Here is an 18236-nt window from a genome sequence, read left to right as displayed (position 1 = left end):
CAATGCTAATAGGCACCTTCTAGCTGGATGCAAAGATTTGGAGTTAAATTCAGGTACTATACATTGTCGGGCTACACCTTCCGAAGAAGGCAATGGCACCCCACTCCAGTACTCTTGCCTGGAAAATCCCATGGATGGAGGAGCCTGGAAGGCTGCAGACCATGGAGTCCCTGAGGGTCGGACACAACTGAGCGACTTCACTTTCATGCATTGGAGAAGGCAATGGCAACCCACTCCAGTGTTCTTGCCTGGAGAATCCCAGGGACGGCAGAGCCTGGTGGGCTGCCATCTATGGGGTCGCACAGAGTCGGACATGACTGAAGCGACTTAGCAGCAGCAGTAGGCACCTTCATAACTAAGAGTATTAGTCCAGTCAGCATCATTACTGTATCCTGGTTTCTTTCCATGGGTAGGAAGAAGAGAAGTGACACTTGGGAGCAGTTGTTTATAACCCCCAGAGGAATAGTCCAAGTTGCCAGTGGACTGAATTGGAATTGGTGTTGGGTCATTCCCTAGGTGAACTGATGCCAGGAGCCCTGAGACCTGGGTTCTAGTCCTGCTGCCTAAGCTTAATGAGAAACTTACTTTATTTCTTTGAAGTTTGATGTCTTCTGTGGGAAACGGCCTTTATTGTTATTATTGTTCTCATTCTGGCTAATGGTGGAAATCTCCAGTTCCAAGCCATTTATGGTTGGATGTGTACATCTGGTCTACCGTCTCTTGTCAGGGTGGCTCTTCTCCAATTGAATGGACAGGATCCACTCTAAACTCTTTAAAGACACTGATTTGTAGTATTTACAGGTTTATAATACAGGCATCATATTTTTTTTAAGTTTTAGAAGTCAATATTAACTTTTGATTGGGAATGTATTTTTAAACCTACCAAGTATCCGCTGAGTTCTCCTAAGAAAGGACGTGACAGACGTTCATCCTAATTAGTTTTTCTCCTGGATGATTATTTGCTTTGGTGTGGGGCAAAGTGATATATCCGGGTTTTCCTCATGTTGGGAACTGACTTTTTCAGGTGACCTGCGTCAGTCATTAACCTTGGGCTTAATTTGCATAATAAAATCTCCTAATCTTAAATCTTCCAAAGGTGAGGATATTGCAGGCGTTTGATCTGTTTTTCATTACATTCTGATTCTTAATTGCCTCAAAGACAAACATTTTATATAAGCTACAGGGTTTTTTTTTTTTTAATCATGTCTTTACATTTTTAAAAAAAGTTTATAAAGTAACTATCTGTTCTGAAGTGACCCCTTGTCAAAGGAAGCCCAGTCTCAGAAAAACACTCCAGTGAATACTAGGCAAGCATTCCTAACTGTGTCCTCAGCCTTATTTGTGTCCAGTTTATGCTTGGCTTCCAATTTCTTTTTATTTATTTATTTATTTATTTTTTTAAATTTATTTATTTATTTTTAATTTTTACTTTACAATTCTGTTCCAATTTCTTTTTAGAAGTGATAACCCAGAAGGATTTGCTTGCTTCCAAATATCAAATTGGGAGTCACTGTCACTGATTTCTTTGGAATCGTTTAATAACTCACTTGCATTATCTCTGGGGCCTTCCTGGTGACTCAGATGGTAAAGAGTCTGCCTACAATGCGGAAAACTGGGATTCTATCTCTGGGTTCGGGAAGATCCCCTGAAAAAGGGAATGGCAACCCACTCCAGTATTCTTGCCTGGGAAATCCCATGGACAGAGGAGCCTGGTGGGCCACAGTCCATGGGGTCGAAAAGAGTCGGACACGGCTGAACGACTAACACTTTCACTTTGTATTATCTCTGCCTTCCACAGCAGAGATTCAGCTTTTGTGGGCTTGTTAACCAGGATATTTCTAGACCTAAGCACGGCATGGGCTGCATAGTTGGTGCTTAAGAGTTATTTATGTATTTGTTTTTATTTTTTTTATCAATAGTTATTCATGAGAAGAGAAGAATAAATAAATGGCTGAAGGATTTGAAAAGTTAAAAAAAAAAAGAGGGGGAATTAATAATTCAGAGCTGAATGAATCAGCAATTTTGGTGTGGAGGCCTTTTGCCGTATTAACCCTCATGAAGGTCCCTGGGGTTGGTCAGCCAGCCACAGCGTAAAATCTTGCAAAATACCTGCAAAGAGGTTTTCATCACACTACCGAAAACCTGTGAGTCAGAGACGGTGACAATGAATGCCCTTGTGTGGATAATTTTTAAGTGAACCATGCCCACAGCCCAGATGTTAGGAAGAGCACCACCCGCTCAGGGCACCTCCCAACTTACCCTTGTGTGGTTGGTACGTTCTTTTACCGCAAGTCCATAGCCAAGATGTGGATTTGTGGAACAGTTTAAAAGACATCATTTCTAACGATTGTTTGATTGATTAAATGCTGTTCTGTAACTCCACCCTGCTGTGTTCACAGTGGTCCTTCGGAAAGCCACCCCTCGGGAAAGTCTTCCTTGAGAAACGCTGAATGAATTTGAATGAGTCACCATTTCATAGGCCCATCATGGGTTTCATTCTCCAAAGCAAATTTTTTTTAAAATGTTATCAGAGCATATAAAATTGGAAAGCTCCTCAGTCAGCTTTGCTATTTTTTAGGCATAAGCTCCACTTCTGAGCAAAATTGCAAAATAAATTAAAATGTTTGCACACAAATATAAGGAAACACCATTCTTAAAGAATCAAAACAGGACAGCAGATTTCATTCCTGTAGTTTTGTGGAATGTTTTCTTTTTTCCTGTTTGTTTTTCTTTTTGGTTTTTGGTTTCCTTATTTCTGGGAGTAAGTGTAGTAAGTGGCACTAATTATACTGAATAGAGACTTCCCTGGTGGTCCAGTGGTTAGATTTCATGCTGCCAGTGGAGGGGATGCAGGTTTGATCTCTGGTCAGGGAACTAAGATCCTACCTGCCGAGTGGTGTGGCCAAAAGATTAAATATATATATATATATACATAAACAAAAAATAAAATATGCTGAATGTACTCTAAGCCCTTTCCCTAGCAAAACTGTTATGGGAGGTTTCAGATGTCCTTCTACACATAGATTTATTTTAGAATATATGTGTGGTCTCTGCAGTTGATTATGGGCTTTAGTTGATAAGTTATTTACATGATAAAGGTGGCAAAAGCTGTATTGCCCTCACGGTACATCATCAAGTTCAAGAGCATGACAGTATGAGCCTGTCACTTATCCGACTTTGGGGTAGGGATTTATGTCTGATACCTGGCATAGAATTGCCTTGCGTATAAACTCAAGAATTAAATGCATTTTTAGTTTTAACTTAGCACTGCTGGCTTCATAGACTGGCGTGCGGCCGTCCATGGGGTCGCAAAGAGTTGGACACGACTGAGCGACTGAACTGAATTGATTAGCTGCATCATAGAATGCTCATCGGCTCTTTACGACCTCGTGGACTGTAGTCCTCCAGGCTGCTCTGTCTGTGGGTTCTCCAGGCAAGGATACTGGAGTGGGCTGCCATTTCCTTCTCCTGGGGGCTCCTCCCCATCCAGGGATTGAACCTGCATCTCCTGCCTTGGCAGGCGGGTTTTTGACCACTGAGCCACCTGGGAAAACCCAGTTGGGAGCTTGGAGTCAGGCATAGCTGGGTTCTCGAATGCCCTTCAACAAGGAACTGAACCAGTCCCTGCCTCAGGCCCCTGTCTGTCAGCTGGGGTGATGTGCCTTGAAGTGGGGCACTGTATGTGAAGTGCCTACCATGGCAGCCGAGCAAGCACAGCTGGGGGTCTCTTTGGAGAGAGGCAGGGGTGGAGGGATGCAAGAGGCAGGAGATTAAAGGCAAGCCTGTGCGCTCCTGCGAGCTGGCAGGCGGGGAGGATGCCCTCCAAAAGTGTCGTTTATTTGAAAAACCATCCACAAAATGAAACTCCGGAGACTTTACAAGTTTCAGTAATGCTGCGTAACTTAATTATAAGACCTTCCCTCTTTTTTGTCTTCTTGGAGTGTTATAAAAGTTCTTTTGTCCTTGGGCTTTCCTTACTGAGAAGCATGCATTTATGGATCTTTTTGTCGGAGGAATTGCCCAAGCTTGTTAGCAGATCCTCTGTAAGACCCAAAAGAGACAGACTGGGCGGAGTCTTCTACCCGTATAATCATCTCCCACTTAGCATCTCACCAGCCTTGCCAGGTCCGTTTCTCTATTCCCTGTTACACAAAGGAGATGCTGTGTTTTTATTGATCATTTACAGCATCCCAACGTGGTATCCATGTTCTTCTAGAGAAAATGTAGGCGTCTGGGTTGTCTCGTCACTGAGACCAACTGAGACCATACTTCCTTTCACTGGTCTGACCATGAGAAGCATCTTTTCTGTTATTTTTAGCGTAACATAAAATCCTTTTATGACCGTATTGGAAGTGCTCTTACCGAGTACATCAGTAAGACTCTTCGTTCAATTTAATATGAATAAAGCTTAAATCCTTTATAATTTCAGGAATAAAATCTCAACTTCTGCTCCACTGGAGCTTGTGTGGGAAATGCCTGGTTTGCAGGTCTGTTGGAGTCATGGCCACTGGGGTATTTATCCCGTATCTCTTGGGGTTTAGGAGGATTAGGCTATTGTAGGTTGAGACTCTGTTCATGTTCAATGGCGTCACCTAGGCGGTAGTGACAGCTTATCTTATTTAAAGCTAGACAGAGATTGTCCTCTGAGCACCATTCCTTTTTCCCAAAATAACCTATGAACGGACAAGATGACTCTGGTCCTTAAAGCAATGGGGAGAGACTAAAAGCCTCTCATGTGAAATAAGAGTACATGAGGCGTGAAGGCAATTCCTTGGAAAAAAAAAATATTTAGGAGTTGCTCAGAATAAAACTGCCATTACTGTTTCATAAATTACATCTTAATTTCCCTAGCACCTGTATTTATAGCTTTTGCAAAGTTTACTTAGACTTGTAAATAATTGAACAGTCCTGGAGACTTTGTGGAAGCATGAGGACGCGTTTCTTTCTTAATAGCCTTTAAATATTTATCATGAAAATCAAAATTTAAAGCAAAATAAAGTACTTCAAGAAATAGCCAGGAAGCATTAGACAGACATGAAAAGATTACTTGGCAAGAACTTATTTATATCATTCTTAAGAGTCCTGGGTTTGTTCCTAACAGATTGAAATCTCAGGCTCTGGGTGTTTGATCACTTACAAGAAAGTGTTATGGCCTCACATACTCTGTGTCACTGTGCAGTCTCAAAACACAGGTGACAGAGGAATTTTTATCACTGTGAGAAAACAGAAACTTAGGACGTGTGAGTAGGTTAGTACAGTTCACACGGGCATGCAGTGTCAGGGGCAAAACTGAGACCAAGGTTTTCAGACCCTTAGACCAGCATCATTAGATGCTGCCAGTGCTCCTTGGGGTTGTCAGTCACATACCTGTGTACAGATGGAGAGGAAAGATAGTCTACAGCCAGAGCGCACTACATACTGGGACACACATGTCACATGGTGGCAGCGGGGACAGCATATATTCATACAGAGTGCATGCATGGCAGGAGCAGGCATGGATACCGAGGTGCCCAAGTATGGGTACTCACACGGATACCCAGAGACCTCTGCTTGGATCAGACGTGTTGGACCAGAGGTGCTAGCTTGTGTTGTGTAAATGTATAACTACCCTCAGGCTTCCCTGGTGGCTCAGATGGTAAAGAATCTGCCTGCAGTGCAGGAGACCCGGCTTCCATCCCTGCGTTGGGAAGATCCTTGGAGAAGGGAATGGCTACCCACTCCATATTTTTGCCTGGAGAATCCCCACGGACAGAGGAGCCTGGCGGCTACAGTCCATGAAGTCCCTAAGAGTCATACACAACTGAGTGACTAAGCGTGATCACAGTGATGGCTAACTTCAATCATATGCCCTGAAATTGATGTACGAAAATGCTATAGAGCAGTAGGAGAGTAGAAAGGGCCATTGGTTAACAGTGGTTGTAGTGGCAATTTGTCAGATCTTACAAATTTTCATTTTTCTCTTTAGAGCTACTATCAGTCAATTCCATTTCTCCGGCAAGACGGAGCTTTGTGTTTTATCAAGTACAGTTGACCCTTAAACAGCACGGATTGAACTGGTTGGATCCACTTCCGTGCAGATTTTTTCAGTAGTAACTATTCCAGCACCTTAGGATCTGCTGTTGGTTGAATTCGAGGATATGGAAGAACCATGGGTATGGAGGGCCCACCGTAAACTAGACTCAGATTCCCGACTGCTTGGGGATTGGGGCCTCTAACCCTCATGTTGTTCAAGGGTTCAGTGTACTTTGCCTGTCAGTGAGAAGTGGCTAATAGTAAGATGAAAAATAATAAAAAATCTCTCAAGTGTACAAAAGAGGTAATAAGAGACTTCAGATTTTCTTAGCCAAGTACAAGCGTACAGTTTGTGTGGATGGAGGGATGGATGGAGGAATGGATGGAAGGATGGGTGGATGGAGCAAGGGATGGATGGATGGAGGAGGGACGGAGGGGTGGAGGAATGGATGGGTGGATGGAGGAATGGCTGGATGGATGGGTGGATGGATGGATGGAGCAAGGGGTGGATGGATGGAGGGAGAGAGGGAGGGGTGGATGGGTGAATGGATGGGTGGATGGAGGAATGGATGAATGGATGGGTGGATGGAGGGAGGGAGGGGTGGATGGGTGGGTGGGCAGGCAGAACCTCTGGCAGGAGCACAGTTGATCTCTTCACAGAGGAGCCAGGCTGTGTGTCGTTAAAGACCGTCCCGCTTTGCAAACGGCTTTTTGCCTTGGTGGAGTAACCCAGTTTCATCGTTCCTGATGTTAAACCAGGAGCTGCAGGTGTTCTTTTATTGACACAAACATGTGGAAAATGAGGCTTCTTGGAGTCCAGGACGTGTCCCCTGAATGGAATTAGGTTCACGTGTAGGGCAGATTCAGACAGGGCACTTTATCAGGGTTCCTGCTGGCCTCTAGGCGGTCAAAGCAAATAACATCATGTCCGTCTGAGCTATCATGCATTTTCTCATCTGCAGTGTTATGTTCTAAACTGTCAGCAAGCATTAATTCAGTCTCTGGTGAAGCCCTACCACCCAGAGATGAACTCTGCCTCAGATGGAAGTTTTCCACTTCAGTGCCGCGGTCTCCCAATTACTGGGTCATTAATATCATTGCCTGTGATTAGGGACGAGCAGGAGGCTTGTGGGCTGTGCCCGCCCCACCATGAACTTTTTACTCTGACCCTTTGCTATCTAGAGGTTTCCACATCTCCACAAAGATATTTTAATGATGAAGACCGTTAAACACTCAGGAGTGGGCTAGAAATCGTGTGCTGGAAATAATTTGCCCATACACACGCTTCTTCATGGCCAAAATGTTTTTATTAGATGTTATCACTCTCTCTTGACTTGGAAATCTCATTTTTATTAAAAAAGAAAATCAGAATGCCAAAGTAAAGCTAATATAGACAATAGGGCATTATGTTTTATCTTTAGAACTCTGACCTCATTCTTTTTTTAATGTGAGTTTGGTCATTCTATTGACGTGATCATCTGGCCCCCTAATTTTTTTTGAACCGCAGCCATAGCAATGAAAACTTGCAATCTTAACTAGCCATTAGGCCACCAGGCAGTTGGCACCCTATTTTTAAAATGTGATTCCTCTTTTGAAGCAGATTTTGGCCCATATTAAGGTTGACAGTCGTCTGTAGAAGGTTCTTTTACTGTTAATGATCACATTCTCTCAATTCTGAATCATTGTGACACTCTCTTAAAGCACACTTGATGCAAAGCTTTTTCTTTTTTTTTTTAAATCTTGATATGTTTGTTTTGCCTAATGAGAGATCCTACCTGCATAAATCATTATCACTTGTACCAATAAAATTTTAGACTCTGAAAGGAATGTTTTCCCACAACAGAATTTATGAAAAATCAAGAAATCACGGTGTTGCAAGCCATATTTTGAGGAAAATAAAGTAAGCCACTCATAAAGGACCCCATGTGTTTAAGCCTGCCTCTTGTAAAAAGAGGGGACCGGTGATTTATTTCCAGGACTATTTGATCTTTCTTAGCGAAATGTCAGAGCAGCCGCTGAGCCTGGGAGGTATTTCTGTCATCGACATATACCTGTGATGTGTACCCACACTGACACACTCACTTCTCCTTTTCCCATTTTTTTCCACTCTGGTTTTATGTGTAGTCAGTGACTGTTCAGGGCTGTCTCATCAAAGGTGACTACAGCTTTTAGCATCTTCAGTGACTGTCCCCACCTTGGACTTTGAATATACTTCCTCATGGTGAAGGGGTTTTATGAGTAAGCTGTGATGAAATCTCTTATGCTCTGAGGGTCATATTTATTATTTTCGATTATTACTGTTCTCTCGATTGGCTGAATTCTCTCAACGTCCAAGTCTCGTATGACGTAGGAGATATAATAACATATGTTGGCGCCTTTAGACTCAGTTCTAAGTGGTATCTTTGCATCTCCCCTCTTTCCCAAAAGAGTAATATTGGAAAAGTAATATGTCATACAATCTTTTAGTGAACACATAAGCAGAAGCAGTTGACTAAACTGTTTCAAGGTTGTTACATTTTTCAAAACTCTCATTACTGAGTTGTCAGTAGAATATCCTATCACTGTTCACGGTGAACATTTAAAATTGGGAAAATAAAATTATACCATTTTATTCAAGAGCACTCATTTATACTGGATCCCCATATCTCTGTTGCTACATGCATGCTAAGTTGCTTCAGTCGTGTCCGACTCTTTGAGACCCCATGGACTGCAGCCTGCCAGGCTCCTCTGTCCATGGGATTTCCCAGGCAAGAGTACTGGAGTGGGCTGCCATTGCCTTCTCCAAGGGATCTTCCTGACCCAGGGATCGAACCCACGTCTCATGTCTCCTGCATTCCCAGGAGGTTCTTTACCACTAGTGCTGCCTGAGAAGTAGGTATCTTTACTTGTAGCTTTACTTGTAGTTTAATATGGGAGGAGAGGCTAAATTGTGACTTTGGTTTTTAATTCATTTTTCCAAATCATTCTGTCTAGTGGAGAAACTAAATGTGTTGTATAGAGTCACTGGGGCTAAGCCAGTTATTACCTCCAAATGCCTGATTTACTGCTTTAAAATGTCAAAACACAGCCAGAATGATGTGGGTTTAAGTTCAAGTGACTCTTCCCATCATAACTGAAACAATGTTTCCTTGGGTGAAAAATGCACACACCCTGTTTCTTCCTTTGTATTTTTCTTCCTTCAAATCCAAACTTTTAGAAGTATCTATAAATCTTTCGCTCTAAGATCAGGCATTCTGGGATTTGAATTAATGCTGAACTTTTTTTTGATACTGCACCAAGCAAAAATAGTGAGGACCTTGGAAAACCATGGTGGTGTATTCGCCACTTCTTTAACTATAAAACCACAGAGGAAAGCATATAAAAAAGAAGAAGTTAGAAGTGATTTTTTTTTTCATCCTCCTTTTGACACATTATACAGATGTTTTTGTTTCAAGAGTTTTTATTAATTAAAGCAAAGGGCAAGTTCCTTTTGGCATTTAGTGATTGTTAGCATTTCCATGTTTAGAACTTCTCTTTGAAGTTGGCATATTAGAGGATAACTATGATACCCAGGGCATTAAACTACATTGAGTTCTAGAAACTGAATCCCTGTGTCTTTAATATATATTTTGAATATGCATCATATGTTTTGAATATGAATTCATGTCAGGGTGCGAAATAGGTAGGTCTTAGCTCCCCGGGTTGTGTGTTCATATTAAGTAATTCCATTTTTCTCAGCCTCCTGGTTTTCCACTTACACAGCAACCCTCTGGAAGGAGACGGTAACCCTGTCCATGTGGCACATGCAGTTTAGTGAGATCACTTTACTTTCCAAGTTTCTCACTTGGTTTTGCTTTTTTTAGTTCCTCAGTGTGCTGGGTAATAGGCTTCAAGTCCTTCCAGTTCTTGAGTTGAGTTTCGGGAGCCCCGTGTGTGTAAGGGCTGCCCAAAGAAACCACACTTAGTACGGCCAGCATCAGATGACACGGCGGACGCGGACAGTGCCAGGGAGATGGATGGAGGATTTTCACAAAATGCTCTTTGTTTCATAACAAAATAAGAGCAAATTATGTCTTGTGCAGTTTTATATGGACACAGAGTTTTTATTCTTACTAGAAAACCCAACTCTCTCCTTTCCTGACCCTGTATGCTTATTATCTGTCTCTCTTTGCTGCATCTCTCTGATGAGAAAAGGATTTGCTTTGGGGATGTCCATCAACCCCCTCCTCCCGCCGACTCCATCCCAGCCCATCCCAGTTAGCTACATTTTAAAATGGTCTAGGAACTTCCCTGGCGGTCCAGTGGCTAAGACTCTGTGCCTCCAACACAGGGGCGAAGGTTTGATCCCTGGTCAAGGAACTAAGATCCCACAAGCTGAGAGGTGCGGGCATGAAAATAAAAAAATAGCATGAAATGCCCTGCATAGGGTATCTTGATGCTTCATTCTTTCCATCATAACCTAAGAATGATGGATGGGCTTCCTCAGGAGGTGCCCATTCTGTAGAATTTCTTGGTGCTGACCTCTCTGTGCATGGGACGGACCCAAGTATACGTCGGCACCCAGCCAGCTGTTAATGCTCCATCCAGTTACCCGAGGTGGAAGACTGAAATAAAAACGGGAGATCCAGGACTCCAGCTCACCCTCCCCCGGGTGCAGAGCCATAACCAGCAAGTGAAGACACATTAAAATGTGATAGGACTTCCTCTCCGTGGGCACAGTCCAAAAACACAGCCAGAAATGCAGTATGCCTTGCCCACTGGTTCTCCTCTCTTACTCAGATCACCAGCACGCTGCCTGCCTGCAGCTAGGGAGAAACTGCAGTTAAGTCCGAGTACAAATACACGGGCAGGTACAGAGGTTCACGGAGTAGTTTTCAAAGGTGAAGAGAACTTTTAGGCAATAGGAACTCGGGGGTATTCCCCTCCTCCCCCGCTGAGCCATGATCTCCACCCACTTAAAATCAGGCCCTGGGGGAACAAGCGAGTGATTTCAATACACTTGCTCAGTGCAATTAGATCCCAGAAGCAAAAGCTTTTAAAAGCAGGCTATAAAATGCCCATGTATCTTTATGAACCTTCCTTTCTAACTAGATAGAGATACTCTTCTGATAATTTTTGATTTGATAAAATCTAGTTTTTCTCTGAGTCAAGGGCTGGGGGGAAAGTCTGGGCACTAAAAGCTTAGATATAACAATGTTATTTTTTCTCTGTAAATGATTAAATGCAATTTCATCCATTTAGTACAGTCATACTATGATTGTGGTGGCATTAGATGATGCTGGTTGAGAGATGCAAAGAAAAATTAAGTAGAATGAGGTTAGCAATTTATTTTTACCTTCTCCCAGTTAAAAATTCCCAATACATTCAAATCAACAATAAGAATAATTGCAAAACTGTCTCCTGAAGTAGAAGTAGATTTTACTCCCAAGTATTAGCACTTTCTTGTTGTATTTCAAAGTCAGCCACTAAGCTTTTTAAAGCTTGTTGGTGACTAGCTGTTGCAGCAGAAATCAGAATATTAATCTTGAGGCTTTATTTCAGAGTTCATGGCCAATAATGAGGTGTCATCAGGTCAGAAGACTTTCAGCTGTGCCGTTTCTCAAGGTGGGGGTGGAGGGAGGGCAGGGGACACCTCTAGATTAGGACCACAAGCCCTACATTCCTTGATAAGAAGGTCGTGAGGAAGACAGACATTAGTTTTTACTGTGAGATTAAATATAAAATAAGTTGAAGTAACTCTTGAGTTATTTTATAACTGAACTTGCTGTGAAGTGTACCTTCTGAAGTTTCCATTGGTACTCACATCTTAAAACAGGGTTTTTTCCCAGACAGCTTACATCATTCCTAACTCAGGGCAAAAATCCTTTCGTGGTGGAACATATAACTGTATTTTTTTTTTTTTTTTGACCGAGCTGCATGGTTTGTGGGATCTTAGTTCACTGACCAGGGATTGAACTCGGGGCCTCATCAAGGAGAATGCCAAGTCCTAACCACTGGACTGCCAGGCCCTCTTAACTGTATTTTAAAGTTTAGCCCCTTTTATTTATTTTTTTAAGTTTTTATTGGAGTATAGTTGCTTTACAACGTTGTGTTAATTTCTACCGTACAGCAAAGTAAATCAGCGATACATAGACATATGTCCCTCTTGTTCGGATTTCCCTCCCATCTAGGTCACCACAGAGCTTTGAGTACAGAGTCCCCTGGGCTGTACAGTGGAGTGTCAGTAGCGTATATGTACAGCTCAGGGAACGCTGCTCAGTGTTACGCGCGCGGCAGCCTGGATGGGAGGTGAGTTTGGGAAGAATGGATACCTGTAAGGCTGAGTCCCTTCGCGCTTCACCTGAAGCTACCACAACATTGTTAATCGGCTATACTCCTATACAAAATGAAAAGTTAAAAATAAGCAACAGGGTATATGTATCAATTCCAGTCTCTTAATTCATCCCACCCACCCCCCACTTCGCACCCTTTTAAACACCCAAGTATTGGGATGCTAAAACAAACATTAGGGATGAAATTTTCAATATCTTCTAGTAACTTTGCAACTTCCAAGTGGACTTAGAGGGAAGGGATGCAGAGCCCAGAGTGGAGAGAAGACCCTTCCGCAGTCACAGTCTGCTCCTGGGCCCCCTCCACCCTCATCCCAGCCACCACCCCAGCAGTGGCCTCGGCCTCAAGAGCTCAGCCAGAGCTGCATCTTCAGGTTTCCTTCTGGGACTCTCCAGGGCTTGAGGGTTGTTTTTTTCCCCTCCCCAAAGAATGAAAAAACGTCCACAGTTGGAGATGCAAAGCGGTCTTCTCCCACGGCATAGGAAAGGCACTGACCTATAAATTAAAATCAAAAGGAAAGTCACTTGAATTACGGGCACCCCTCCTGCTTCCAAACTGACAAAGTGTAAGTCGGCTGTAGTTTCTGCCTCTGCAGCTGCAGTTCTGAATGTTATTCACCAGTGACTGTTCTCTGCTGTGACTTGGCTATCCTTTCTTGTATTCCTTTATTTTTTACTTTTAGACCTGAATCTTTGATCTTTTTACATCAAGGTTAAAATAAATAAATCTCTATTCCTTCCCCTTACCTGGTTGTTTCTTACTCTTCTGTGTATCAACCTTCAAATCTTATTTTTATCATTCGTCAGCTCAATGGTAAAGGTTTAGCAAGAAACACTTAGTCACTGCACTTTGCACTGAGGTGCATTCATGTGTGTATCAATTAGAAAAGATGGGAATTCCACTCGGTTAAGTAATTAAACCTTTGAGACTGTCAGCCAGACAAAGACATCAGCTTTTCACCATTTCTTCTGTATAGAAACATATCCTAAATTTTGAGAAAACTCAAGTGACAATTATAGTACTGCTCTGATATTGTTCAGAAAGAGTGCCTGCTCACACTTACCCATACTCTTCTAGGCCTTTGGGAGGAAAAGATACTTAGAAATTTAAGCCCAGGTTTGGAAAAAACAAAAGGGAAATAAGACAGAAAATGGAAAGAAAAAAATAAAAAAATTTTTTAGAGTCCCCAAAGCATGCAAGCTTCTTAGGTATTTATTCTAACTTATCTGCCAAGCATTTTCTCAGACATCTATAAGAGGATACTATCTACTTTTTACTCTTAAAAAAAAAAAATCATGATGGCAATTTTTGTCCAGTTTCCCAGGAGAAACTCAGACTCAGTATCAGCAAGAACAGAAGACTAAGATATGATTGTAAGCTCGGACTTTAAAGAAGCACTCAGATAAGCGAAGAGATATTTATACACACAAGAGGCAGCCACTGCTATTAAGGAAAACAGTGAAAGTGAAAGTCAGTAACTTGAGAACACAAAAACGAGTCAACTCAGGCCTTGTTTTCCAGCTCAGGTAATTATCCACAGCATACATATTTCCATGCACACCTATCCAGATTTGTCTGCTGCCCTGCTGTTTGGGAAACAAACAGCCCATTAACAGAATGTCTTTGGGTATATTTTTATCAGAAAGTCTGTCCCCTTTTCAGTGCTTTTAAAAGTATAGAGTTAGTAGGCACGACTTTGGTAATTAGAGAAGGGAGACTACTATGAGGGTCCAGTGGTTAGGGATCCGGCTTGCCGTAGGGGCCACAGGTTCGATCCTTGCTCAGGGAACTAAGGTCCAGAATGCCACACAGCATGACAAAAAAAAAAGGGGGGGGGGAATAATAGAGAAAGATTTATACGGCAGAATTGGATGTGAAACACTTATGTTCCCTGCCCCTTGAACTGTGGAGGAATAGAAATGTCTAAACGTCCACCTCCTTTTCTCTTCTGGAACTTAACCTGTAATTTAAATCCTGTACCTCAGCAAGTTAGCTAGCAGCCTGTCTTTTTTCAGCTTTAGTTACAATGCTCTTCAGAGAACTCACTGTCCTAAAGAGATAGACCTTTGTCTTCAAATAGAGTAGGGCATGGACTGCTGGGGGAAAAAAAGACACTGAGAATGGTTAAACATCCTGCCTTCCCCCTCCTCCTCAAGGTGGAAAGGTAATCGAGCTGGTGGACCTGGACCAAGTCCTTGCCTTATGTCCCGAGCTGCCCCAGGCGACTCACAGAGCAGTGGGCACGTGTGGGTCGCTCTGTCCACCCAGAGTTCTGCGCCAGGGAATCTGGTTGATGAGTCTGACCAAGGTCGATGGTGGTGGTAATAGCACATCCATTCATTAGAGACGAGTACAAAATGATGGAGGAGGAAAACTCCAGAGCTGGAAGACATGAATTCTAGTACAACCTCTTAAGCTCCAGAAAGGCTGGGGAAAGAAAAAGGGGCGTGGGAGTCTCCTCTCTGAGTGTTTATAGAACTTGGACGCTTGACAATCAGGGAGCATCAAGGTAATTGTTCTTGAGGCAGGAAATCAGTAGTAGAGGAAGCAGGTGCTGGGTGATGATTACCACATTTTGAAATTACCGTATTTACTGTACTGCTCTTTGGAGGCTGAACTCCAAAATAGTCAGCTTTTGGAAGATGCTGTTCCTTTTATCTACAGACTCAGACGAAATCCGTTGATTATAAAGGGAGGAGAAAGCGCTTAAGTCCATTGGAAACCAGAGGTCATACGTGCAGCAATGTGGATGACATCCATCGCTCTTTGTTTCTTTATTTTTTCGTTTTGCCTTTCAGCATCCCATACTTTCAGCAAACCTGTGACTAAGAGTGAATTCTTATTTTCCGAATTGTTTTCAGACATTTCATGTTCATGTAAACTTGGCTTATTGATTTCCTGATTTTTTCTTTATTTTTTTGTTTTGTCCATTTTATTTTTGATCAGCTACATCAAATGGGTCTTTGGAGGGCCTGGATAACCAGGAGGGAGGGGTGTGCCAGACAAGAGCCATGAAGATCCTCATGAAAGTTGGACAAGGTAAAAAACCGTCTGCTGATTCACGGAGCCTCTGATCTGGTTGGGCCCCCAGCTAGTATGGCTGCCCCCAGGGCTGCGCACACGTGCCTCCTCTCACTCTTCAGCTTAGTTTCCAAAGCAAACCTTTCTGTGCACCTCGAGCCACTGACAGACTTCCTTAAGTTGATGCAGCCCATTTCTTTTTACTGGAGACACTTCTAAAAGTTGAGGTCAGCCAGGTTCAGTGTCTATGGCCATGTCTGTATCTGCAGATAGATTTTTCCTTCTTCAAGGCAAAACACCCCCTTTGGTTCACAATTAAAATATCCCGAATGCAAACTAAAGTTTCTGCCATTTTGCCCATTTCTGCCTCTTGACTACAGAAGACTTGTGTTCACTGAGCCTTTTCACACAGAGATGACCTCTTGTGCAGAGAGAATTATTCTTCTAATTAGAAATTGGGGTAGTAGTCAGTCAACTCGCTCAGTTAAATTAAAATGTCATCTGCAATGTTCTGCCTGCCAAATGCAAGAATCCCTACAGTTTCCACAGATGGCCTCACTAGCTAAACCTCTGAAATAACTAGTAGAACCGTTGTGCTTTCAAAGGAAAATTATATTCTTGCATTTCACTGTACTTTGCATAAAGAATCTTACGTTCATTGCTATTCGTGCCTCTTGAGATTTAGATCCAGCTCCTAAAGGTAGATCCCATCAGATCTCTGTACTGTAAGTAACTGCTTGTTTTTCATATAGATGCAAGTTCCGCTGGGTCAACCAGGCATAATGATCCAACGAGGAGGCCAGAATTCGAAGCTGGTACAAATGGAAGAAGTTCAACGACAAGTCCCTTTGTCAAACCAAATTCAGGTACAGCAGCGTGACTTGTGTGTGACTAGTCTGTGTGTACCACTGTTACTGTGTACCACACTTACTGTGTTGCATGCAGCGGGGAGTACCACAGTGCAGGTACTTCTGCCCCAGAACGTGAACTTGTACTTCCCGAAGTCAGTAATCTTCACTCTCGGTTCAGTTCAGTCACTCAGTCGTGTCTGACTCTTTGCAACCCCATGTATCGCAGCACGCCAGGCCTCCCTGTCCATCACCATTACCCAATCAGAATAAAATAATTCACTCCTACAAAAGTCTTAGATTCAAGAGAGCAGAATCCATCAAATCTAAGTGCCAATTATTAGCACTGCTCTTTCAGATCAAAGTTATTTTCATTGGCTGACACTATCATGCTGGTTGCAACACTAGCTTCAAGCCGGTGTTAATGTATATATAATTAAGGCTCTAATGCCTCATCTAATTATATCTAATCCACAGAGAGCCTGATTGATCCTCTTCTACATTCAAGGTGGTAACGCCTTAAAATATTGCACAATGCTACATTTTCCAGGTGGTTTCATAAATTTTTTTTTCCATGAATTCAGTGTAAAATGAGATATTAAAGGGAGTCCTGGCAAAAGTTTAGAATACTGGATAAAACTGTTGTGTAACTTCGCTTTTTTAGCAGTCTTTGAGCAAATAGCTATGTGTTTATTACCACTGGAATGAACTTGTTATGTGGTGGTCACTGAGCAGACGTCAGATCCGAACGCCCGGTTGGTAGTCGCACAAATTTAGCATCTGTAGCAATATTCCATCTCTTTCCAGGCGTCAAGGAGGGAAGTTGTTATTTCTAACTTTCAATGACAAGATGTGTCAAATTCTTATGACAAACTGATAAATGGATAATATAATGATGCCAGGCAGTTTTTTAGTGCTTAACATTTGGGTTGGCAGTCTGTTCTGTGTGAGTTTCTACTGCCTTCCAGATATATTTTAAGTGTAATCAAGTAATACAAACGAGTTGGGTTGAACGTTTTCCCAGGCCCCATCCCTCTTCTCGAGCGCTCCCGCCATTCTGCGGGTAGGTGGGGCTTGTCCTTAAGGACAGGGGGTTTGGAGATTCCCAGGAAGCCTTTGGAGCCAGAAGGTGGTCCAAGAGCCGCGCCGCCTGAGCGGCAGACGCTGACCTGAAGACCTGGCCACTTCCTTTCCTGCGCCCTGTGGTGGCTGCAGGCTGGCTGACCCGGGTTGAGACGTGGGGCAAGGTCAAGGGCTGCTTGTCACAGCCCGTTCTCGCGGCTGACGGACGATGATGTATGGAGGGGAAATGAAGCGGTCTGGGAGCAGCATCAAAGCCCCACCTGGAGTCCCGTCTCCCCCCAGGGCTGGCTTCTGCCATTTGCATTTAGCTGTTTTTTGTTTGTTTGTTTTAACTGAAGTACAGTAGTGGCTCGCTGGTAAAAAAAAAAAAAAAAAATCTGCCTGCAGTGCAGGAGACGCAGGTTCCAGCCCTGGATCAGGAAAATCCCCTGGAGAAGGAAATGGCAACTCACTCCAGTATTCTTGCCTGGGAAATCCCACGGACAGAGGAGCCTGGTGGGCTACAGTCCATGGGGTCGGAGAAGACTCACACGACTTAGTGACTAAACAAAACGAGATTTACCATGTCCTCTTAGTTTCAGGCCTACAGCGCAGTGGTCCGGGTATGCATATGTGCTCTTTTCCAGGTTCTTTTCTCTTACAAGTTACTACAAAATACTGAGTATCGTTCCCTGGGCTATACAGTCCTTTATTGTATTGTTAGTTGCTCAGTGGTGTCTGATGCTCTGCAACCCCGTGGACTGTACGTAGCCCACCAGGCATTCTTCAGGGAAGAACGCTGGAGTGGGTTACCATTTTCTTCTCCAGGGGATCTTCCGGATCCAGGGATGGAACCTGGGTCTCCTGCATTCCAGGCAGATTCTTTACCTTCTGAGCCACCAGGGAAGCCCACAGTAGGTCCCTGTTGGTTTTCTAGTTTATGTATAGTAGTGGTTGGCCAGTTCCAATTTTCTGATTTACCCT

At 43.1% G+C, this 18236-nt stretch overlaps 1 protein-coding gene across 1 annotated transcript in view; it reads left to right on the top strand.

Annotated features, from left to right (window-relative positions):
* The window catches only part of EFNB2 (ephrin B2), a 49177-nt gene that overhangs the window by 27002 nt on the left and 3939 nt on the right, over positions 1-18236 (top strand). The window contains exons 3-4 of the mRNA XM_040267296.1: positions 15268-15360; positions 16095-16208. Of these exons, the coding sequence (XP_040123230.1) occupies positions 15268-15360; positions 16095-16208 (207 nt within the window). The remainder of the gene's footprint in view (positions 1-15267; positions 15361-16094; positions 16209-18236) is intronic.

The sequence above is a fragment of the Oryx dammah genome, unplaced genomic scaffold, assembly GCF_014754425.2.
Source record: "Oryx dammah isolate SB20612 unplaced genomic scaffold, SCBI_Odam_1.1 HiC_scaffold_24, whole genome shotgun sequence".
NCBI lineage: Eukaryota > Metazoa > Chordata > Mammalia > Artiodactyla > Bovidae > Oryx > Oryx dammah.
The sequence above is the reverse complement of the archived record's forward strand: the minus strand, read 5'-3'. Positions and strand labels throughout refer to the sequence as shown.